A 25519-nucleotide genomic window follows, 5' to 3' on the forward strand; every position below is an offset into this window, starting at 1 on the left:
ATTAAGACTTGAAGGTATGTTAAAATACAAGTTTCATTTATTGAAGTGTTCTGATTTTGTGTAGATGTGAATGGAACAGAGAAGGGGGTGGCAAGCAGGTGATGGAAGTGGGATGAGTAGGGCAAGTGTGTATGAAGCATTCAACACAGTGGGACAGTTATGTGGCAGTGGACAGATTTGGGTTGCTGATTTTCTAATCCAGGCCCACATTGGTCTTGTCAGTGGTACTGACTTTGCTTACTCAGTGCAGTGGCTAGACATGGTGTCTAGCTTTCACTCCCATCAGCTTGCAGAATAAGATATTGTGGAGATTACATGGACAAGGGCAAATCTAACTGCAAGCTGTTCACGAATAGAGAATAGTTTGAACAATTACACTCTCCATTGAGTCATTGACTGGTACAAAATAAGTCACCCATTTTCTGTCAGTCACACGTCTTGTTTGGTGAAAAAAGTACTGAGAGCCATTGAAAGAGCAAATTACTGGAATCATTGTGTCCATGGTGTGTGTATTCTAGTTGAATTCACCCAGAGTTTTTTTTTAAAAAGCCATAATTAATGGCTTTGATTGCATGGCAAGTTTTCCTATACAAAAAAAATTGCTACCTACTAAAACGGAGATTCATTTTTAATAAGAAAGAAGCCAAGAATATCAATAAGAAATGATGTTCCACAGGAATATTCATCACGAAATAACCTTGTCAGGTTTACAGAAAGAGAAATCCAGGGTTCTGATTTTCTTGAGCCAGGTTTCTCAATCTGTGAGTCATGAACCTCAGTGGAGTGGTGAGTTGAGCAGCAGCTGATACTGAGTTTTGAGTGTTAACAGCAGTTAGGCTGCTTTAAATCTTGAGTTTATAGCAGGCCTGGCCAAACTAACTGATTTTTGAAGTTTGATTTGTGATCTCAAAAAACCTTAGAGCGCTTGGATTTTTAATAGTCCTGGAATATTAAAATACTTCATTCTTCCATGATCTCTGAGCATTTCCTCCATTTTCTCAGTTCTCTGGGGTCAGGGCAATTTTCAAACCTGTTAATAGGCTCACGTTGAGTGAGTTTGGGAAGCATTGAGTTGCAGTTAAGATCCTCTTGTTTCAACTCAAGATGAATGTCTCATGAATATTTGAGTTTCTTCTGAGCAACCTTTTGTTTAAAAAAGAGAATTTAGCTCTGGTTGAATCTAACAGATTCACTTAGAGACCACCAGTAATTTATAGTGACTGGTGATTCCCTTAGTGACACAGCCATTTCTAAGTGTATTTTTTTCGTCAACTGAAATACATTGTAACAGTTTGCGGAAATGGGTAGCTTGTCAAACTAAAACTTGGTCTGCCATGATCTTTTGAAAATTGGGGAAATGTGGTCACTTATCAAAAAGTTTGTAATAATTTGTTTGAGGCATAACATAAAAATGAAATGGTGACGAGAAGGGAAGGGGATGCTTGATGTTACACAGTTTGGGCCCTGATGTTTTGTCAGAAAGCAAGGGGTGTTATCTTAGCACTCGCATGCAGCTATGAGACCCTGCCCACTCCCAATGCTGCTCCGTCATAGCAATGCACAATTCTAACCTTTGTTCACCATCTAAGATTCCAAACATCCATCCATATAACTGAATGCCAGGAGCATTTAGCCTTCATTCTTTGAACCTTGGATAGTAGCTCATTACAAATGTATTTTTTTCTGACAAATCTATGTACTTTTTAATAATTAATCATAACAAATATTTGGAAAGTGGCAGTGTCAACCAGAATCCTCAGATGTTTCATCTGCTTGTGCACATAGGAGGAGTTGAACACTGGCTGTGTTCCTGCACTAATGTTCCATGTTCTGGAGAATTCAGTTCAAATCCCATTGCAACTAGTGGAACTTAAATTCAGTGAGTAAGATTGGAATTGAAGATATTGCTCTGTAGTGATTGATGTTTTGAGAATTGAGGATTTGAGCTACAGGGAGAGGTTGAATAGGTGAAGGCTGTTTCCCTGGAGTGTCGAAGGCTGAAGGGTGACCTTATAGAGGTTTATAAAATCATGAGGGGCATGGGTAGGATAAACAGACAAAGTCTTTTCCTTGGGGTGGGGGACTCCACAGATAGAGGGCATAGGTTTAAGTTGAGAGGGGAAAGCTATAAGGCAACGCAATGGTGGTATGTGTATGGAATGAGCTGCCAGAGAAAGTAGTGGAGGCTAGTACAATTGCAACATTTGAAAGGCATCCTGGATGGGTGTATGAATAGGAAGGGTTTGGAGGGATTTGGGCCGGGTGCTGGCAGAAGGGACTAGGTTAGTTGGGATACCTGGTCGGCATGGACGCATTGGACGGAAGGGTCTGTTTCTGTGCCGTATATCTCTATGACTCAATGATGTAACTACCAAATTATTGTAAAAGCCCATCTGATTCCATTGTCATTTTTCTTTCCTGCGGTGGCTTCTTTGTGACTCCAGGCTGTCCACATGTCATTTGGTTGACTCTTCACTGCTGTCTAAAGTAGCCAAGCAAACTACTCGGTTGTAGCAAATCTCTATGTATCAGAAACAATGCAATTAATCATGCAAACTCCTTACTAACCTCTTTGAACCATGCTGGAATTGTGCTGCAAATTACTCAAGGTTCCACCTAACTATCTGTTTGTATAATGTCTCAGACTCATTTCAGCCCAATTCTGAATCTTTGCAAATTTGGGCTCTTGAATCTAGATCCTGTTCTACTGGGTTGACAGCTTTGTGCCATAGTTGGACCCCCCCCCCACCCCCTGCTGGTAAATCAATTACTGTTGATGTTGAATACTTCTTGAAAGAAGCAATGAGGGCAGTAAAGGTGCGGAATTATATGCTGAACATCAGTGTACATCAAATGACTTGATCATGCCATAACCGTTGAGCTAACCAACTTTTGAAAGCTACAGTATGTCATACTGGGCTTAAGGCAGTTGATTGGAAAACCAACAGGAGAGAAATGTCCACTTGACTTCATTGACTTCATTCTAACCAACCTATCTGACATGTAAAGATGCCCTCCCTTATGTTTTGTGAAATGACGATTATGTTAAAAGGGATAAATTTTGAACCGGTCTGGCAGTTGATGTAGTTGAAAATTTTTGACCACAATTGTAAGCTCATCAAAATTGGCCATGCTAAATTGCCCGTAGTGTTAGGTAAGGGGTATGGGTGGGTTGCGCTTCGGCGGGTCGGTGTGGACTTGTTGGGCCGAAGGGCCTGTTTCCACACTGTAAGTCTAATCTAATCAAATTATTTGTCACACTTTTAGCAGTAATCCAGGAGTACAGAGGATCATGCTAAGAACAAAGTCATGTGGTCTTGGCCATATTTGTATGTCAAATTTGCTTCTTGAAAAATTAGATCTCAACCTGAAGTTGCAACTCTTTTCTACATGTACATGAACCAGCAAAGCTGTATGTACGCAGCTAAGTGATTACGCAATCTCAAGAAGCACTGCAAATCTATCACTTCTAGTCAAAAGTGGGATTGTCTTGTGGGCATTGCTGACTGATCTAAGATTCTGTTTAAATGAAGAATTGGTCCCTTTGTTCAGGGAGATCTCTTGACACTGCTCTGCAAGCATTGCAAGGAGTGTTGACGGTTCCTCCATAGCTTGTAGTGGAGAAGGGTTTTGGCTTTCACAAGTTGGTGTGTTGTAGTTGCATCAAATGCATAAGGATTTTTAAAAAGAACCTAACAAAAAGTAGATGATAAATTTTCCATTGAATTTTCACAGGCTGTGCTCAATTATGTTTCTGAAGTGATGGAGTTGAAAATAAGGTTAAGCTATGGTGAGATGCTATGCTAGTTGGTATTTGCCTGCATGGGTGGCTGAGCATTATTTGCAGAGAGAATATTTCCTATTCCCCATTAGTTCTGTGGTTATGACACTTTGGTCTGTTTTGGCAACAAAACAACTGCTTTCCCTCCTCCTTGAGTTGTCTTCAGCTGAGAAATCAATCTAATGTTTTTGTTTCTCCAAATTTTCCTCATTGGTTTGAGTCCAAAAATTATCCACAACCTCTTTTGTATAGATTAAAGCTTAACCCACTTGGGATAGCAGCATTTTATCATGCTTCCATATCAGGTGTTGGACTGGCCTTAGCATGTAATGCAGACTCATTAACGTGTTGAACTGCTTCAGTTGTTACTTTGGCTCTCATTGAGAGGTTTCATACCTGTGGTGAGCCAACACTATTCACTCTTGAATGGGAGATGGTTATCATGGAGTTTCTGCTTATCTTTGGGAATGTTCGTTGGATTGCAAAAGGTCTCTTGTGATTTCTCATTGAAGTGAATATGGTCTCGTCCTTGTATCAGTGAGGGAATCGTGTGAACACTGGCAACCATTTTATAAGATTTTGTCCATTTTAAAGACATAAGCAAAATAAAATATTTTAATTATACATCTGTAATAATGCTATATTTGCCTGAATGAGTGCAGCTCCAACAGTGGATACAACAGGCAAAACAACCCACTTAATTTGTATCCAACTGATAGCTTAAGCATTTATATTATCCACACTAGACATTGGCAGCACTATGTGCTATCTGCAGAACATACTGGAGGCTCCATCAATAGCACCACGTGGACACTCAACACCTGCAATTTGAGGCATCAATGTGATCGCCTTTCCAGCACTGTTTGCAGGGATCTTCTATCTCATGGTCATGACACTGCTTGCATTTCTGAGATCTCTTAACCTTATTTCTGCTCAGTCACTACCATTAATCCAAGGTTCTTATGTATCCCAGAAGGCTTGTTTTCCACAATGCTTACAAAATTGTGGATTCATCTGATTGTGGATTCCTGTCAAACTATTACGGTGCTTGTGGGTTTCTAGCTCTATCTCCCATGCTGCTAGATGCCATGAGGATTTTGTGGTATTTAATCAGTGGTCTTGGATCACCTAATGAAAGTATCTGTTTATAAAAGAGAGTGACAATATTACAAAACTATTGTTGTGGTTCTGTTCGCCGAGCTGGGAGTTTGTGTTACAGATGTTTCGTCCCCTGTCTAGGTGACACCCTCAGTGCTTGGGAGCCTCCTGTGAAGCGCTTCTGTGATGTTTCCTCTGGCATTTATAGTGATTTGTATCTGCCGCTTCTGGTAGTCAGTTCCAGCTGTCCGCTGCAGTTGCCAGTATATTGGGTCCAGGTCGATGTGTTTGTTGATTGAATCTGTGGATGAGTGCCATGCCTCTAGGAATTCCCTGGCTGTTCTCTGTTTGGCTTGTCCTATAATAGTAGTGTTGTCCCAGTTGAACTCATGTTGATTGTAATCTGCGTGTGTGGCTACTAAAGATAGCTGGTCATGTCGTTTCGTGGCTAGTTGGTGTTCATGGATGCGGACCGTTAGCTGTCTTCCTGTTTGTCCTATGTAGTGTTTTGTACAGTCCTTGCATGGGATTTTGTACACCACATTGGTTTTGCTCATGCTGGGTATCGGGTCCTTCGTCCTGGTGAGGTGTTGTCTGAGAGTGGCTGTTGGTTTGTGTGCTGTTATGAGTCCTAGGGGTCGCAGTAGTCTGGCTGTCGGTTCGGAACTGTTTTTGATGTATGGTAGTGTGGCTAGCCCTTTGGGTTGCGGCATGTCCTCATTCCGTTGTCTTTCCCTTAGGCATCTGTTGATGAAATTGCGTGGGTATCTGTTTTGGCGGATACATTGTATAGGTGTTCTTCCTCTTTTTGCAGTTCTGGTGTACTGCAGTGTGTTGTGGCCCTTTTGAACTGTCTTGATGCAACTTGGTACAAATCGCTATAAATGCCGGAGGAAACATCACAGAAGCGCTTCACAGGAGGCTCCCAAGCACTGAGGATGTCACCTAGACAGGGGACGCAACGTCTGCAATACAAACTCCCAGCTTGGCAAACAACTACAACGAGCACCCGAGCTACAAATCTCCCAAACTTACAAAACCATTTTAAAAACGAAAGCCAACATAAAATTTTGAAAATGCTCAGGTCTGGCAGCATCAGTGAGAGTAACAGATTTAATGTTTCAGGTCAAGGGACTTCAGCTCATTTTAAAATCATTTCTGTAAAACAAAACAAAATCTAGCCGATGATCAGTGTAAGTTTGTTGTGCTATCAGTTTATAACTAGTTGCAGTTGGAAGAATTCAACTGGAGCAAACTAAATCCAAATTTCATAACAGCTTTGGCAACCAGTTTGAAACATTAAAGGATCAACCAGCATAGCATACTTTTCACAATTTCTAATTGCAATTTTTATTTTATGTTGCATAATGGTGATTAAGCCATGAGCTTTAGCACAATGTGAATTGTGTTGCATAGATTTTTAGGTCTGATGTTTTTACTGTAGTTAATAATTGAGAATAGATACAAAATCAGAAATTGCTGGAAGTATTCAGCAGCATCTATGAAGAGAAAGCAGAGTTAATGTTTAGGCTCACTTTGGATTCAGGAAATCAAAAATTTCCAGAATCCATCGTTCTTTGAATTGAGAATTTGATGTTTTGTGTTTGTTGCACTTTTTTAAAAAAAAGCTGCAATATTTATAGATAATTGTTCAAAATATCTACTTATCTCCCAAATTAAATTTCAAATATTCAGTTATTATTCATTTCCACATTAATCTAGAGGCTTCAAGTTTTATGTTCTGGATTGAAATATGTTCCTTACGATTTAATGTTTGTAGCTGCAGTCTTAAAATAACCACCTGATTTGCCAACAGTAAAATTGGTTATTTTTGTTGATAGACTGTAAGGACTTGATTTATTCAATCTGTTGGCATAAGGGAGAAGCATTTAGTGAAGTTACAAATTTTGCAAATAACGTGTTTTGAATGTAAATTGTATCAAAAAAACTAAAATGACATCTTTAATTGACAAATTGTAATATCAGTAACTAAATTTGGCACAACAATAAGCTGTTTATACTTAATAGATGGAGATGGAGGTTTCTTTGTGCTCAGTTGGTGGGAGAGAAACAGTTTGTTCTTTGTGTGGGCGAATGTATTTATCTCTGGCTTTGTTGGAAATGAAGTTCAAATTAGTGCATTGACATAGGTGATTGGAGGGCAGCAGGGGTTAGAGGGTTAGCTGTCAGTGGAAAGCTGTGGAGTCCTTACTGCCAGATCAGCTTCGTTACCAGCTGCATTCCTTTCACTAATTATGGAGGGTAAGGCGATTGACCTCCTTTTGCTCATTATGGAGAGTAATTGTGTTCAGTGTGGTTGAAGGTTTGGTCTGCTTAATGAGCATAGGGTTGAAGTTGTTTTTCATGGGATATGGGTGCATTAGTAGGATAGCATTTGCTGTCCATGCTGAATTGTCCTTGATTGTCTTGCTCAGTTATTTCAGATGATGTTTAAAAGTCCTATGTACTGTTGTGTAGTCATGTGTAGTTGATCAAATGAGAGTGGCAAATTTTCCACAAAAAGACATTTGTGATTCAAATGGGTATTACGATTGCTCATATACTGGTCGCTATTACTGAGACTAGTTTTTTAAAAAAGATTTTAGATTTAGTTTTGAATTTAAATTCAAAGTTATTATGGTGGGATTTGAGCCCATGAGTCCAGAGTATTGTCTTGGGTCTCTGAAATATTCATCCAGTGACATGACCAAAATGTTGCTGTTTCCCCTTGCTATCTGCCCTTTGAGATTCTTAATTTGACTTGTGTCAAAATATTTAATGCTTTGTTTGCTTTGTGTTTTATACCATAGAAATTTGTCATGTTCATGTACCCTTGAAAGTGACTTCTTTTGTCTTTGGGTACTGTGAATGCTCTGACCCTGCTAAAGTTGTGTGGGATGGGTGGCATTTAATACTGGGCTGCATGTGTACATTGTGCAGGATTTTGTTTTCTCTGATGGCACATAAAGAAAGTTGGCTTTGTGTTTGCCCAAATCATTGTCCTCTGAGGTTTGGGATGTACAAGTATTGATGTTGGACCTAGTAACTTTGTTGGGGCGGCGAGTTTGCCAGTTTGAACCATCTCTCTAGAACGTGTTCAGTGGTGTGAAACTTTTCTACTTCACTGGGAAAGATTTAACATGACTACATATTTATTTGTTGATGAGCGTGTAGTTTGCAGTATCTATATTTTTCTGCTGAAAACATTTTTTGGCCGTTCCTTTGTTATCTCAAGAAATGACTGCTATAAACTGTCTTGGCCAACTCCCTTCTTCCATTCTGTGTAAACTTAAGATCATACCAAACTGCTGCTTGCATCCCAAGTCTCATTCACCTAATGTCCCTGAGGAATTGTTACAATTGAGGTTTTTCTAATATTGAGTTATGTCTGTCTTGAATTTAGTATATATAGTACATGTGCTCCATAAAGAGAATGTGAAGTGACTGGTCAAGATTTAAAGCAAGGGTCAGATTGTTTTCCATGCAACAAAGTGCAATATATTCACGTTTGGCAATAATGGTAGTAGCATTAGTAGGAATAATGATTAGAGCCACAGTCTCCCAAGATCTGGGCAGGTGTTGAAAATGTTGGCTTGTAATGAGTTAAGCTTTGAGTTGTCCGTTGACTTGGCATGCGTGTTGGTATCTCAGTGGTAGTTCATCAGTATTTCTACCTGGGGTATAGGGCTTGTGTTCGCATTGCCATGGCAATGTGATTTGAGCAAAGCCTTTCCTAGAAGCTTTTGAAATTCCAAGTTGGCCTGGCAGCATCTCTGGGAGAAAAAGGAATAGGCCAAACTTTTGTTTCATAGCAGGAATGTCTGAAAGTTTGCATTTAGATTCAAGAGACCAAATTTGCAAAGATTTGAAATTGGGCTGAAGGATTTGCCTAATGTGTGTGCCAGGGAAAATCTCCAAGTAAAAAAAAAACTGCTGTGAAGGACTCTTCGAGGGGTAAAAATTATTGATCTGGAAGAGGAAGGCATTTGAATTAAAATCTTGAGTGATGAATCACTTTGGAGTTGACCAGAGCTTCGGTCCAACTCATCCATGCTGACAAAGTTTGCCAAACTAAGCTAGTCCTGTTGGCCTGTTTGGCCCAGTTTCGTCAAAACCTTTGTTAATGTACCTATGCAAATGTCTTTTAAATGTTGTAACTTAGATGCATCTACCTTTTTCCTCTGGCAGTTCATTGCATCCTGTACGTGGAATAATTTGCCCGTTAGGTCCCTCTTTAAATCTTTCTTCTCTCACCTTAAACCTGTGTCCTTTATTTTTGAACTGGCCTATCCTAGTGAAAAGACCATTACTGTGCACCTTATCTATGCCTTTCATGATTTTATACCTCAGCCTCCTATACTCCATGGAATAAAGGTCCCAGCTTATTCAGCCCCTCTTATAACTCAAATCTTCCAGTCCCAATGACGTCCTTGTAAATCTTTTCTGCACCTTTTTCCAATTTAATAAAATCCTCCCTACAGCAGGCAACAAGAACTGCACTGTTCTCCAAAAGTAGCCTCACCCATGTCCTGTACAACCTCAGCATGACATCTCAATTCTTGTACTCAGTGATGTGAGCAGGGCGATATCCCTGTAATTACTGCAATTTTTATTGATTGTAGTTATGTTGCTGCAGAGATCTGCTGGCACGTCCTCCTTTCAGGTGAGAGGGATGAGGTTGGGAGTGTTGAGAAATATTTCTTATGGAAGCACTGGAAATTTAAGTCAACGCAGATGAGTAAGATCACGCAAGCCAGATGAGAAATATTTTCTCATTTTTCCTTGGATTTCTATTTTTGAAGAAGGGAGCTTTTGAATATTTTTAAGGTAGAAGTAGCAAGGCGATGAGAGGTTTGCAAGGATGGATGTGCAGGAATGTGGTGTATTTGGGTCATTTTTTAAAGAAAAGATTGATCTCTCCAGTCATGTTGTTATTACTCACATCTGGAGCAGGTGAGACTTTAAACCTTGGCTTCTAGGCTTAGAGGTTGGGACAATACGGTTGCCCTACTTGTCTGACTGGTGGAGCCAGCTGAATGGGCTGAATGATTGTTTCTTGCTCCTGTATTCTTACGTTGTAATTTGACTTTGGGAGTCCAATAGGTTTTGTTATTTTAAAATAAAATTCTGATCAACCTGTTCAGAGATATCTATTCAAGAAATGTGAAAAGGCTTGAACCCAGGCCTTTGTTCAGAGATAACGGTCTTGTACAGTGATATTGTCCCTATCAAAATGGGATTTGAGTAGTGAGATGATTGTTGACTGACAGATTCAAGGGGCAGCTCTTTTTTCTGTGCTGGAGTCCTCTGACAAAACACTCCAGATCATACCAAACTCTGCTGCTTGCATCTCAACTCTCCAAGTCTCATTCACCTAAGCCTCCTGGCTTAGAGATAGGAACACTACCTCTGTACTATCAATACCATTCCCAAATCTGATCTTCGGGGTCAACTTGAGCGATTGAGTGCCCACCCCCAACTCCCAATTTTTGTGTTAGTGTATTGTAAATTAAGCTTAAACGTGGGAAAAGAAAACATCTCATGTAAATGATGGTGAATACTAGTATATGTGCAAAGGAAAGATGTGACCCATGTGTAGGGCTTATCCTTCTATGTTGAGAGATTTGGAGTAAATTTGTTCTGGTAACCGATGGTATATGTACTGTAGCGCCTCGACATACGAAGACCCTGTTCACGAACAAATCGGTTTACGAACAGGATTGTACGTAAAATCTTGCTTCAACGTACGTACAAAATTCAAGGTATGAAAACAAAAAGCCCGTGTGCAACCATGTGGTTTCATTGTTCTGCTTTGTTACGCGTTTGTTTGAACGCAAAAGCTTTCGGGCCCCGCATGATCTCATTCAGTTCGTCTTTGGCGCGTGCACTGTCAACAGCCGTCCAAGCGTTGTTACGTTATCTGAACAATGGGAAAATTTTGATTCCGTTTGCGGACTTTTCGGTTCGCGAACCGGGTCCTAGAACGGATTAAGTTCGTAAGTCGAGGCGCTGCTCTATTTCGATTAGTCTCCATGATACAGAATCCTCTGAACACATTGACTCTGTGCATGGACTGCTGAGTTTCTGCAGCAGCAAAACAATTAGTGTTAAATACAAACCATTTCTGACTCATGAAAATACCTCTGAACATCAAAGGTTGGAAATCTATCTCTCTCCACAATAATACTTTTTTTCCTGCTAAAGTGGACAAGTTCATATACTCCTCTATTGTACTCTGTTAGATCTCCTATTTTCCAAAGAGTCAGTCGTGGAGTAGTTTCAGATACCCCTTATTGCGATTTACAGCCTCATTTCGCCAGAGCAATAAGGCACACAAGTTTCAGAATGCTTTAACTTGTACAGTTAAAACTTGGAGCACACACTCCCCGTCTTTGATTGCTATTCATCAGCAGTGCCAAGTTATCCCTTTGTAATTGGCTGTCTGGTACAGCATTCCACACAGTTCAAGCATGCCTTAGCAATTTCAGTTTATGTCCAATTAAGCCAATCCTATCACAACTGCAGAGGGATGGATAGGCTTGTGGTCCACCCCCAGTCCTTCATGATTTCCTAGACTTTATCGTCTTGAGGCTTTTCACAATGGATACGATATTCACGTAACATTTGCTAGCTGCACCGTGTTAACTCCCAACTAATTAGCTACTTGTCTATTACTTCAGGACCTTTGAAGATCTTCATTACAGGAAATAGAAAAGAATATTGAATCTTTGATCAGTTCCAACAAAGTTATGTGGTTACACCTCATGTTAGAATTCTTCAGCTAACCAGTTGTCTTAATGTGTTCATGCAGTCTACTGTCTGATGTCAGCTACTGTGTACCTATGACTTAATCCTCCCTGTAATGATATGGGGGCTGCTTTTACCGTCTGAAACTGATTTGAATCTTTTCCTGTAATGCTTGTGGAGATTTTTTTTTTGGATCGAGAACTACTTCGGCATCTATATCTATGATTATCTGAAGAATCTTAAAAGCTACTCTTAATGTTGTAACGGATTAAATAGTTTGAGCAGTTACTCAATAATGTGAAATGGTCTTATTTATGTAAGCAACTGCAGCTGCACATTCTATCTCAGCCAGTAACCTTGATTACATGGATCTACTACTGTTTTATTTGAGGGCCACATTAAACAAGTATTTTCCCAAGAGCTTTAACTACTGTCAGCCATGTCCTGCATGAGCCATCACAGTTGGTGGCCATTTTATGCTGCTCAGTCATGGGCAGCCCTAACAAACTCCAACTGCCAGTCATTGCTTATCGATTTCACTTAACCTTATCTATCTCTTAACTGCTCAATATTCCTTTTGTAGCTTTAAGTTGGCTTTAGGACTTAGATTCTAGCACGGCTATCAGTAACGTCTCATTCATTATGTCTTGCTAATCTAAAAGAGCCATTCATCATTCCTTTGTTTCGGTAACTAGACAATCAATATTTTGTATTTTCCTGTAATGAATTTAAAAGATCCTGAAGTAATAGACAAGAATTGAATTAATTGGCAGTTAATAAGCTGCACCTGACAAATGTTACTGTGAATACTGTATCCAATATGAAAATCTTCAAGAAGAAAAACAATGACGAGCTGGAGGTGGACCACAATCCTGGCTATCTTTGTGGTTCAGTGATATGATTAGCTTAATTAGAAATGTATTAAAATTGCTGGGGCAAGTTTGAACTGTGTAAGATGCTGTACCAGAGAGCCAATTAGAAAGGACAGCTCAGCACCACTGACCCAAAATGTTCCCTCCTACGTTGAGCCTTTACTTTCTGTGGCACCTTATGAAAATGCATTCAACTTAGGTGAAAAAAATAAGTTTTGCTTCTTATAATATCCTCTGACAACTAAAGAAAAGTTCACTTTGTCAGTGTCACTCCTTGATTGTCTCATTTCTAATAATTTAATATCATTTGGGTGATGGTTAGGTTCTCTCCAGTTGGTACTGGTCATTGCCTGGCACTGCTGTGACCGAAATGTTTATTGTCAGCACAAGCCTAAATATATTCTGGTTTTAATGCATTTAGACATGCAATACTTCCGTATTTGAGAAGCTGCAAATAGGGCTCAATATCCCCATTTCTGATCTTATGATGGATGGAAGAACATTGCTGAGTTTTACCTTGGAAGGCAGGGTTTTACCTTCATGCAGACTAGGCATGAGTTATTTAACATTTAGTTATCGACAAACGTATCTTTCACCACTGGATTGGTGCAGACAAAATCAAGTGGAATTTTCCCATACCACGTGTTGTGGGCCATTAGTCCTGTCTCTAGAACTTGAAGCTTAATCAGTAATGGTGCTACTAAATGACTCTTGGTGCTGCGCATTCATATTCTCCACGCAGTGCATTCTTTGCCTGTTTATTCATGGAAGTTGGGCCTCATGGCCACATTTTATCTCATACATTGAAAAATACTTAATCATAGGAGCATGCCACTCGTGTCTCTATTGGCTTTGTTTTTGGGCTTTGTATTTGTTAGTGAGTGGCATCTGCCTTTCCACCAGATGAATTTTTAATTTCTAATGTAAAAATACAATGTTGCTGGTTACACGACCACAGTTGGTGATTGGTTTGTAGTTGATGGTTGAAATGACTTGCATCAAATATTTGTGCAATAGTTACCTGTGTTGAAACAATTCGAATTAGACATTAATTTATTTGCTTCTTTCAGGCTGTGCAATGGTCTCTGCAAAACAACCTGGGCTCAAGGTGGTGCTTTTATGTACAGATCTAAATTTGTTTCGCATCTTCGGTGAGGAGGCAGTTTATTTTTCTCTTTCAACAACCACATAGCCAGACAAAATTGCAAAGATCTGTCCAGTGGCGAGTATGACAGCCACGACCCGTGGCTCTCCTGTAGGAGGGAATGACAACCAAGGCCAGGCGCCTGATGGACAGTCTCAGCCTCCTCTCCCACAGAATCAGGTAAGCGTTCAAACTTGAATATTTCACATTTGCTTTTTGTCTGCACCGCAGAATATTATTTTCTCTCACCTTGATGTGCACAATTGAAATCTTGTATTTTCATGTTTTCAGTTTTCAATTTTCAATCTTATTTTCTGAAAAATGCTCTTGTCACAAGTGAGGCCTTTTTATATTTTGCAATACAAGTTTTGCACTTTATTTTGCTGTCTGAAATAAGACAGCTGGGTGTACTTGATTTGATAAAATTACATGTATGTTTCAAGGGCCCGCCTGTGATGGAATAGTGTAGCATCCTTACCCCTGGATTCATTTCTACTCACTGCTTCATTCTCTTGTTGTTCTGTCTTCCCTTTACTTCCCCCACACTCCTCCACTTAATCTGTCTCCAGTTCTGTGTGTACCTCCAATCTACCACTGCCACTTTTCTAAAAGTCCCCACCCACCTGCTTAAAGCGAGGCACAATTTCCAACATTGCACTGTTTCTCTACTGGATTTACTCTTGAAGTGACTACATATAAGTCATGGGAGGTATCGAAAAATTGACACACTTCCTTTTTTTCACAATCTTAAATCCTGTTGTTTTTGGTCACCATTGTACGTCAGCTTTGTGTTCTAAGTTGTTGTGATACCATTTCCTGTGCAATTTCCATAAAAAGCTGATGATTGAAATTTTTGATGTAAAGTGATCGGAGAATTTTTACCATTTGCCTTCACTTTTACCAAACCTCCTCGTTGATATGTGGCAACTTAAAAATCATTCTGCTGAATAATCTTGTTGGGATTGAAGAGAATAAGCATTTTGAGAATTCAGCAAGTTGGGATGGGGTTATGAGACAAAGATAGAGGATAATGTTACTGTGCTTTAACTGCATAAATTGACAAAAGATTGGCTGAGACTAAAATTAGTATTGTAAGAAAGTAAGGATGATTGTCAGTGACAAGATGCTCATATATAGAGCAAGAGTCATCTTAAAATGCAATCATAAATTGAGAGAGATGAAATGGTAACCCTATTTGCGAAGGAAAAGGAAACCATTATCTGTGCAGTGCGAGATGGAGAAGAAAAACGTATGTTGATGTAGACCTTTGGGCTGGGAATACAAAGGTTGCTTGGTTCGGTTTAAGTTTGAGCACAAGATTAATAAATGTGAAGTCATCAATTTTGTTAGGAGTAACAGTTAAAAAGTACTATATATGATTAAAAAAATTTGCAGCATGCTGCTGTGCAAAGGGATCTGGTGTCCTTGTGCATAACTCACAAAAGATTGGTCTGTAGATGCAACAGATAATTAAGAAGGCACATGCAATTTTGTCCTTTTATTGCTAAAAGGGATTGAGTTGAAAAGCAGGGAGGTTGTGTTGCAGCTGTATACGGTGCTGGTGAGGCCATACCTGGCTGGAGCACTGAGTGCAGTTTTGTTCTTAAGGATTTACTGGCACTACAAGGGGTGCAGAGGAGGTTCACTCGGCAGATTTCAGTTGAGGGTGTTATCTTAGAGACTGAGTAGACTGGGATAATATTCATTGGAATTTAGAATGTGGGGGCTTATCAAAACATGAAATTGGATAGAAGTTGAGAGGATGTTTCCCCCACTGGATGTAACTAGGACAAGAAAGCATAACCTCAAAATTAGGGGGAGCAGATTCAGGATTGAATTGATAAGGGACTTCATCCAGAGTGTTGAGAATCTGTAGAATTCCCTGCCCAGTGAAGTAGTTGAGGCTTCCTCAGTAAATGTTTTTAAAGCTAAATTTAGTTTTTGAGCAGTAAAGGAATTAAGGTTTATGGTAAGAGGGCGGCTAAGTTGAGGTGAATCCACAAAAAGATCAGATGTGATATTAATGGCAGAACAGGCTTAAGGGGCAAGATGGCCTCCTAGTTCTTGCGTCTTTATGAAGTATCAGTCGTTTAGAGTGCCCAGTTCAGTGTATTCTTTTGCCGTCTGTTATGGTATTAATTACACTGTAACAGTATAGTTATACTGTAAGTGCTCAATTATATTTAAAGATTTCATGTTTTTCACCTATTAATAGTAAATCTGGATTTGTTTTCAGTTATTGGTCTGCCTCGAGATATCTCTTGTATGTTTCAGTTCCAATATGGAATGTTGAGCACCCTTACTGCAGTATTAACAGCAAAGTGATCTTAGGGTAACTAACAGTCAAGATGCTAGTCAACAGAGTTCAGCTGAGGAGTCAGAACAAACCAGTGTAATGGTCATTGCAGCACATCAGAGTATGAGATGCAAAATCTCCAACTGGAAGCGCAGGCATGACAAGTGCTGACAGTGCAAGGCTATCACACCGCTGTTAGTGTAACAAAGTTTTTATGCGTTGTCTGTAAAGGCATTCTGGTCTGTTGCACTATCAGCCACTGCTGTTTATCATTTTATAAATGATCTGGATGTGGGCATAGAAGGGTGGGTTAGTAAATTTGCAGATGACACTAAGGGAGGCAGAGTTGTGGATAGTGCTGTAGGATGTTGTGGGTTACAGAGGGACATAGATAAGATGCATAGCTGGGCTGAGAAGTGGCAAATGGAGTTTAATGTGGAAAAGTGAGGTTCACTTCGGAAGAAGTAACAGGAATGCAGAGTACTGGGCTCGTGGTAAAATACCTGGCAGTGTAGATGAACAGAGAGATCTTGGTGTCCAGGTGCATAAATCCCTCAAAGTTGCCATCTAGCTTGATAGGGTTGTTAAGGTATTGTTAAGAAGGTGTGTTGGCATTTATTGATAAGGGGGTTAAGTTTCGGAGCCATGAGGTCATGCTTTGGCTGTACAAGGCACTGGTAAGGCCGCACCTCGAGTATTGCGTGCAATTCTGGTCACCGTGCTATAGGAAAGATGTGGAAGCTTTGGAAGGATTCAGAGGAGATTTACAAGGATGTTGCATGGTATAGAGGGAAGGTCTTCAGAGGAAAGTCTGAGGCAACTGAGGCTGTTTTCGTTGGAGAGAAGGTTGAGAGGTTACTTTATTGAGACGTACAAGATAATCAACGGGTTAGATAGGGTGGACAGTGAGGGCTTTTTTCCCTGGATAGTGAAGGCTGATATGAGGGGACATAGCTTTAAATTGAGGGGGTGATAGAATTAGGACAAATATCAGGGGTGGTTTCTTTTCTCGGAGCAGTAAAGGGCGTGGAATGGCCTGCCTGCAACATTAGTAGACTCGCTGATGAGGTCATTTAAATGGGCATTGAACATACATATGGATAATAATGGAATGGTGTAGGTTCGATGGGTATTAGATTAATTTCACATGTCGGTGCAACATCAAGGGCTGAAGGGCCAGTACTGTGCTGTAATGTTCTATCTCACTTTGAAACCAAAACTATTCTGGAGTAAACACAAGAAATGTCATAAGATATTATAGAATACTGAATATGGAATGAGATGCATGCAAGTAGTGACACAAAGCATCAAATATGGGAATTGTAACTAATTAGCATTAGTTGTGAATTGATGGTAGAGATCGCTTGTGTTTTGATTGATATCTGCCCTTTTTTGAATTCTACAATAGTTTTCAGTCCTCAAAGCATCTTAAATTATACAATCTAAAATAGTTCACTAATTCCTGTTCATACCTGGTCAACAGAGTTGTGCTACTTTTCAGGAGGTTATTGCAAGACTGTTGTGGTTAACTGCTTAAGGAAACAAATGATTTATTTTGACACTGATTTTACAACTAATTGTTAATATAGACCATTACTTTTTGTTCTGAGTGAAACAGTTTTGTGACTGTTTAAGTTAACTAGGATCTTGTGATTTACATCTACATGTTAATAATTTCTGGTCATAGCTGTCACTCTGTGGTTTTGAATAATTAGGAAACACCTGTTTGGGGTGTCTTGAATTCAGATTTTGTAGGCAGGGTTTAAACCCTGTTTTTCTTATTTGCAGCAAGGTTGTGCACTTTGTGTAATCTATGTACAATTCTGGTTATTTACCAGTGGAGTGCCACAAGGATCGGTGCTGGGTCCTCTGCTTTTTGACATGTACATAAATGATTTGGATGTGAGCATAAGTTAGTAAGTTTGCAGATGACATGAAAATTGGAGGCGTAGTGGATAGCGAAGAGGGTTAACTCAGATTACAACAGGATCTGGACCAGGTGGGCCAATGAGTTGAGAAGTGGCAGATGGAGTTTAATTTAGATAAATGCGAGGTGCTGCATTTTGGGAAAGCAAATCTTAGCAGGACTTATACACTTAATGGTAAGGTCCTAGGGAGTATGGCTGAACAAAGAGACCTTGGAGTGCAGGTTCATAGCTCTTTGAAAGTGGAGTCGCAGGTAGATAGGATCGTGAAGGTGGCGTTTGGTATGCTTTCCTTTATTGGTCAGAGTATTGAGTACAGGAGTCGGGAGGTCATGTTGTGGCTGTACAGGACATTGGTTAGGCCACTGTTGGAATATTGCATGCAATTCTGTCTCCTTCCTATCGGAAAGATGTTGAGAAATATGAAAGGGTTCAGAAAAGATTTACAAGGATGTTGCCAGGGTTGGAGGATTTGAGCTACAGAGAGAGGCTGAACAGGCTGGGGCTGTTTTCCCTGGAGCGTCGGAGGCTGAGGGGTGACCTTATAGAGGTTTACAAAATTGAGGAGAATGGATAGGGTAAATAGGCAAAGTCTCTTCTATGGGGTTGGGGAGTCCAGAACTAGAGGGCATAGGTTTAGGGTGAGAGGAGAAAGATATAAAAGGGACCTACGGGGCAACTTTTTCACGCAAAGGGTGATATGTGTATGGAATGAGCTGCCAGAGGATGTGGTGGAGGCTGGTACAATTGCAACATTTAAGAGGCATTTGGATGGGTATATGAGTAGGAAGGGTTTGGAGGGATATGGACCGTGTGCTGGCAGGTGGGACTAGATTGGGTTGGGATATCTGGTCAGCATGGACAGGTTGGACTGAAGGGTCCATTTCCATGCTGTACATCTGACTCGATGACCTCTATGTTCATAAACTGTACAGCTGTTAAGTTTCCCCAGCTAATTTCATTCAGTCAAAGTGTATGTCAGGATAAAAGGAGGCTACTTGGTTAATCGTGTCTGTTGACTATTTTGGCAATTTTAAAAAACGTCTTGAATTCTACCTTCTGTTTATTTCTCAATGTCCTACAAATTGACTTTCTCAAATATTGAATGTTTCCATTTTTTGCAAGTTATTTTTGGACAGTGTCTCCACTATCCTTTGAGACAGTACATATTAGATCACCACAAATTTTGTCTATTTTCCTCAGGAATTTTTGCAAATTATGTTAACCAGTAAAACAGAAGAATTAGGCCGTTCAATCCAGTCAGTCTGTTCTACCATTCACTGAAATCATGGCTAATCTGATAACTGGCAACTCCACTTTGCTGCCTTAACCCAGTAACCCTTTATTTTCTAATTGATTAAAATTTGTATCCCCACTGGGAATGAACGTCATACACCCATCCTCGACAGCCTTCTGTGAGAGAGCATTGCACAAGTTCACTACTCATTGATAGAAATTCCACCTTGCATCTCTTAAAAGGGCAACTGCTTATTCAGAGGCCATAATCTTATGAGGGGAATTAACCTTTCCACACTGACCCCGTCAAGTTGCTTAACACCTTCTGAAGAGGCAGCTTCTGAATAGAAATACCAAAGAACTATGGATGCTGGAAATCAGAAAAACCAAAATTGCTGGAAAAACTTGGGTTTGGCAGCTTTGGTGGAGAGAAAGCAGAGTTTATGTTTTGTGTCCAGTTATGTTTTTCCTTCAAAATCTTGTCATTTTAAAAAAGGTCATTTACCATTCCAAGTTATAGTTATAAAGGCCAAACCTACTTAGCCTCCACTCGTGAGATGGTCCCTACGTACCTGACATCAACCCAAGTGAACCTGTTCTGGATTGCTTTCACTGCCAGTTTTATCTTTTCTTGAGATAATGGACCCAAAACTGTTCCCAGCATTCCAGCGGTGGTCAAACTAGTACCTTGTATAATTTTAGCAACAGTTCCCTAGTTTTGTATTTCATGCCCTTTTGAAATAAATGCCAGCATTCCTTTTACCTTCCCTTTCCTGCTAAATTTGTGTGCTACCTTTGTGATTTATGAATGAGGGCTTCAAAGTCATCTGTTCTGCATCTTTTGGTAGGTTTTGACCATTCAAATACAGGGCATTCTGATAATAAGTTATGGTTGCATTCATCTGCAACCTCATGCTGTCGAAAGTCATGCTGTAGAAGATTGCTACAGAAAATCGCTATACCTGTTCACTAGAAAGTTTGCGTTATCCAAATAGTGTCTGCAATTTGTTAATAGGGTTGTAGCCAATTTATGTTGATGAACCTTCTGTTATATCAGAACGACCTGTAATATTCTGCTCCTGTATTCTTCCTGCCAAAGTGTATAACTTTGCATTTTCCCAACCATGTCTATCTGTCAAGTTTTTGTCCATTGAATTTGTTGGCATTTCTCTACAGACTTCAGCTCTTGCCTTTCCACCTATTTTTGTTTCATTTGTAAACTTGGATATAATTTCATTTCCTCATTCCAGTGAAGTATATATTGTAAATATTTGTAGTCCTGGCACTGATCTTATGGCATTCCATTAGTTACAGATTGCCATCCTGACCATAGAACCCTCAGGGTAGCTGTTCTATTAGTTAACCAATCCTCTGCCCATGGTAAGAAACTACTTTAACCACCATGGGCTGTTAGCTCATGAAGTAGCCTAAACTAATTAAACATGTTCTGAAAATTCAAACTTAATACCATAAGACAGCAGAATTAGCCATTTGACCTAACCAGTCTGTTCTGCCATTCAAATCATGGCCGATGTTTCTCAACTGCAAATGTGTTGCTGGTCAAAGCACAGCAGGTTAGGCAGCATCTCAGGAATAGAGGAATTCTCTGCCTAACCTGCTGTGCTTTGACCAGCAACACATTTGCAGCTGTGATCTCCAGCATCTGCAGACCTCATTTTTTTACTCGATGTTTCTCAACCCCATTCTCCTGCCGTCTCTCCATAAATCCTTAGCAATCAAAAATCTATCTCTGTCTTAGATACATGCAATGACTTGGCCTCTGCCTTCTGCAGTATTGAAATCTGTAGTCTCGCCACCCTGTGGCTGAAGAAGATTCTCCTCACCTCTGTTCTAAAAGGTCATTCCTTCGCTCTGAGGCTGTGCCCTTAGGTTCTAGTGTCTCTTTACTGGAAATATCATCTCCACATCCACACTATCCAGACCCCTCTGTATTCTGAGTGTGTCAATCAGATCCCCCTAATTGTTCTAAACTGCTGCGAGTACAAACCCGCAGAACTCAACTGCTTCTGTAATGATGAGCTCTTATCCCAGGGATCATTGTTAATGTTCTGTGGACTCCTGCATCCTTCCCTGGATACACTGCACAAAACCTGCTCACAATATTCCAAATACTGTCTGAGCACATCTTTCTATTCATGTACCCATCCAAATGGCCTTTTAAATGTTGTAATTGTATATGCCTGCATCACTCCCTTTGGCGACTTGTTCCATATGTGCACCACCCTCTGCATTTAAAAAGTTATCCCTCGTGTCCTTTTTACAATCTTGCCCCTTTTGCCTTAAATCTACGCTGTCTAATTTTGAACTCCCTCACCCCAGGAAAAAGTGCTTTGGGAAAGGTCCTGGCTTTGTCATTGATGGCAGTGATGTATTTTCAAGTCAAGGTGGTGTATGACTTTGAGAGGAATTTGCAGATTGTGGGTTTGAGAATTGCTATTGAGGGAATGTTGATCAGACGCTAGAATGTATCTTGTGCATGCTATTACTGTGCATCAGCAGTGAGGGCATGAATGTGAAAAGGTGGTCCACGAGTTTCTTTCTACCAGAAGATGTCTAACTTGTGTATTAAACTTGCAGTCACTTCTCTGCTTGTGTTCTGGCCCTCTTAATGTAAGTGCTAATATTGCATTTGCCTTCCAAACTGCTGACTGAGCCTGTATGTTAACCTTAAGAGAATTGTGAAATAGGATTCCAAGACCTTTGTGCTTCAGATTTTCAAAGTCTTTGTTTGTTCTTCCTCCCCAATTCTACAATATCTCACTTTCCCACATAGTGTTCTATTTGCCATTTGTTTGTCTACACTCCAAGTATGTTCAAGTCCTTCTGCAGTCTGGCAACTTCCTCAAAACTAGGTGTACCTCCACCTATCTTTGCATCATCTGCAAACTTAGCAACAATGGCTTCAGTTCTTTCGTCCAGATCACTAATGTATGGCGTGAATAGGTGTGGTCCTAACACTGACCTGCAGAAATCTACCAGTCACTGGCTGCCATCCTGAAAAAGGTGCCTTTATATGTACTCTCTGCCAGTCACCCAATCCTCGATCCATGCCATTCCCTAACCCCAAAACCTTATTTTCTTTTTTACCAGCCATTTGTGTGGCACGTTGTCAAAGTACTTCTGGAAACCATTGCTTCCTCTTTATCTATCCTGCTTGTTGCCACCTCAAAGAATTCTAATAAAATTGTTAGGCATGATTTCCCCTTCATGAAGCCATGTTGATCTTGCTTGATCATATTTTTTGTAATATTACTGATTCAATGTTTATTTAATTGCAACAGACATCTTCTCCAAATACATCCAGTGAGAACTCGCCAGTGAGCCCTCCTGATGAACAAGGTCAGGGTGATGCTCCTCCTCAACTTGAGGAAGAGGAGCCTGCTTTTCCTCACACTGATTTGGCCAAGCTGGATGATATGATTAATAGGTGAGTGCAACTCAACTAAAAATGAAACAATTTGGCCTCAAGTATCTTATTTTAACTTGACATTTTGCTTCTTTCAGACCTCGTTGGGTAGTTCCAGTGTTGCCTAAAGGCGAATTGGAAGTCCTACTAGAAGCTGCTGTAGATCTTAGTAAAAAAAGTAAGTTTTTGAAATCTGTTCAGATATATTGCAAATAATTAATGGCTTGGAGTATAAATGCTTAAAGTTCATTTTATGGCTTGAAGATGCTGAATGCTTTGAAAACGTGGACAAAATTGAATAGTTATAATTTAGAGAAATGTTGTTTGGGAGTCAACCAGCAATAAATTTGTCAAGTTAATTGTTATTCCTGCTTGATTGAAAATTGTTCATGTTTCATGAAAGCTGTATCATAACTGCCATAACTTGTTTTGAGAGACAGTAATACCTTCCACGTAAGTATTGTCTGTGGATGCTCTCTCTGACCTAAAAGATGCATATTTATTGGATCTAAACGCATCCATGCGCAGTTGACCTGGCCTGAACTAACATTCATGTTTTTTTTAACAGTTAAATAATTTGTGAACTACAGAAACCAGTAGTTTGGTCCAATTAGCCATGCTTATATGGACCACATGTGCATCATGTCCCCCTATTGCGATGTCATTCTATTTCTTTGATCATGTACTTGCCAGACTTCCCCTTAAATGAATCTATCTCTTGTCACAGCAAGCTCCACATTCCACCCTCTACGTCGTTCCTGAATTCACTATTGAATTTTGTGAATGGCCCTGATTCTTGCTGTCCCACCTTCTAACAAAAAATATTTTTTGTTAGATCATCCTTGAAAAATCAGTTCATGACTTAATGCTGTTAGTTTCTATGGGTTTAGCAATTTTTCAGTTCTTTGAAACTAATCATGTGAACCTTGGCCAGTATCAACTACTTATGCTTGAATGGGAGGATTTCAGTCAAGAGTATTTAGGTAAACCAGAGAAGCCAATCAAAGACTAACTCACCAGCTGTCCAAACAGGAATTCTTTCGTGGGAAGATCTGATGTGATACGTTGTAGTGCAGCAGTTACTTAGTAAATGCATATGGGGCCTTTCCTCAGTTCAAAATCCTTTAATAATAATTGTGGCAAGTGTAAAAGTACTGTGAACTTTTTGGGTTGAAGCATTACTTGTGGAAGGTGGAAAAATTAGCTTCAAGATAGCAAGCCCACGCTGAAAGAAAATATTTTTCCATTTGGAAAGTTGATGAAATCGCCAGTTCACCCATGCTTCTAAGTTTGAGAAATCTTGATTGGCTTGAAAAAGATGGATTTTTATAAAGTACTGCCTTGAGGGAAGTCATTACCTCACTAATTTTGGAAAATTATTGTGCAAAGGAGAATGTATTGGAAATACATTTTTATTTAGTTCTAAGTTATTTAAGTATTGCAGGGGCAATTAATCAAACAGCAGGTGTGGACAGAACGCTTCATAAATTACCATTTGAGTGTTCTATAAAATTTTGAAAGAGGCTTGAAAACAGTGTTCACTTAATGAAGAATTGGATTCTGATAGATGTTCAGGAAATGTGCAATGCATATTTGCAAAATCCAAGACCTAAATGTCTTATGTTAACTTTTTTATAATGACGTAATTTAATTGCTATAGTGTGTGAAATTATGTCTTAAAATCACAAACTAATGTTGTTGAATGTTGCATTGATGTCAAATATATTTTGGATAACTTGTTTTTTCAGGCCCAAAGTCAAACTCATTTTATAAGCAGCAGAAATTGTGGAATGATTTTGAGCTATTTGCCTCGAGACTTTGTCCATTAAACAATTGACTTAGCTGCCTATAATTAGATCAATTGTGTAGTGTTGACACAGTTGTAAATGTAGGAGGAATGAGTTTGAGAGAAGAGATTTGTGATGTAATAATAGTATCCCTACCTCTGAGCCAGGAGGCCTGGGATCAAGTCCCATCTGTGCTAGAGATGTCATAACAATTCTGAACATATTGGTTTAAATGTATTAAGTATGTGGGATGATTGATACATAATTTGAAATGTAGTCGGTAGTCCAAATCTTAGATAATCAAACTGCTGACCTTTATAGCTTAACATTTGTATCTACGTGTCATCCCAGTAATTAGACGTGCATGAATTACATTGTAAGCTGCTTTGATTATTGGTGAATTTCACAGTGCAACAAAGTGTTCCCAGCAGTATTGATCAGGCGTACCTTCTTTCATTTTCAAGGCCTTGATATCAAAAGTGAAGCATGTCAGCGTTTTTTCCGTGATGGTCTCACAATTTCCTTCACAAAAATTCTAACCGATGAGGCTGTGAGTGGTTGGAAGTTTGAAATCCATGTGAGTTTTTTCTTTTTTGCTTATAGTGGAATATTTGTTTAGTTTATGAAGCTTGTATGTAGATTGAAAAGAATTATGGAAATAGAAAATTCAGGTTTTCTGCGCAGCTAATTCATTGTTAAATCCTGAAGTATTTCTGCAACTTGCATTGTTGTATTTCTTCAACTTCATATAAACCCATAGAATTCTTAACATTCGATACCTCGACTCAAAAAGCAAATGTGATCTTTATGGTCGTCCTGGTATGGGCTCAAAGTTCTGTACGATTGTAGCAAGATTTCCTTAATCTTGTATCCAAATCCCCATGCAAATAAAACCAACGTATCATTTCTCCTCTTAATCACTTGCTGTACCTGCATTGTAACTTTGTGAGCCTTTTAAGAGTGTATCTGAGGGGCTCTCAAGTTTAATTTTACAAGACTAATGTCTTAAAAAAAACTTAATTTTTTTTCTTTTTTAAAAGACCAAAGTGAATAACATAACATTTCCTGGTTTTACTAATTCTGCCATTTGTTGCGATCCAGTTTGTGACTTGGCATTTGAATAGAAATTGTGAGCTCCTTGGTTTAACCAAGAAATTCACATGACTTTTAAACAAAATGCAAACTGTCATTAAAATTAAACAGAAG

General features: G+C 39.5%; 1 protein-coding gene across 2 annotated transcripts in view; it reads left to right on the plus strand.

The window, feature by feature from the left end:
* usp9 (ubiquitin specific peptidase 9) overlaps window positions 1-25519 on the plus strand; it is a 275529-nt gene that overhangs the window by 24834 nt on the left and 225176 nt on the right. Inside the window, exons 2-5 of one of the 2 annotated variants that reach the window (XM_060833551.1) lie at window positions 13569-13822; window positions 22402-22547; window positions 22625-22704; window positions 24778-24890. In XM_060833551.1, the coding sequence (XP_060689534.1) occupies window positions 13727-13822; window positions 22402-22547; window positions 22625-22704; window positions 24778-24890 (435 nt within the window). In that variant the 5' untranslated portion in view covers window positions 13569-13726. Of the gene's footprint in view, window positions 1-13568; window positions 13823-22401; window positions 22548-22624; window positions 22705-24777; window positions 24891-25519 lie in introns of those variants that run through there. The other variant, XM_060833552.1, reaches the window with a different exon arrangement.

This window comes from Hemiscyllium ocellatum, chromosome 12, assembly GCF_020745735.1.
Source record: "Hemiscyllium ocellatum isolate sHemOce1 chromosome 12, sHemOce1.pat.X.cur, whole genome shotgun sequence".
Lineage (NCBI taxonomy): Eukaryota > Metazoa > Chordata > Chondrichthyes > Orectolobiformes > Hemiscylliidae > Hemiscyllium > Hemiscyllium ocellatum.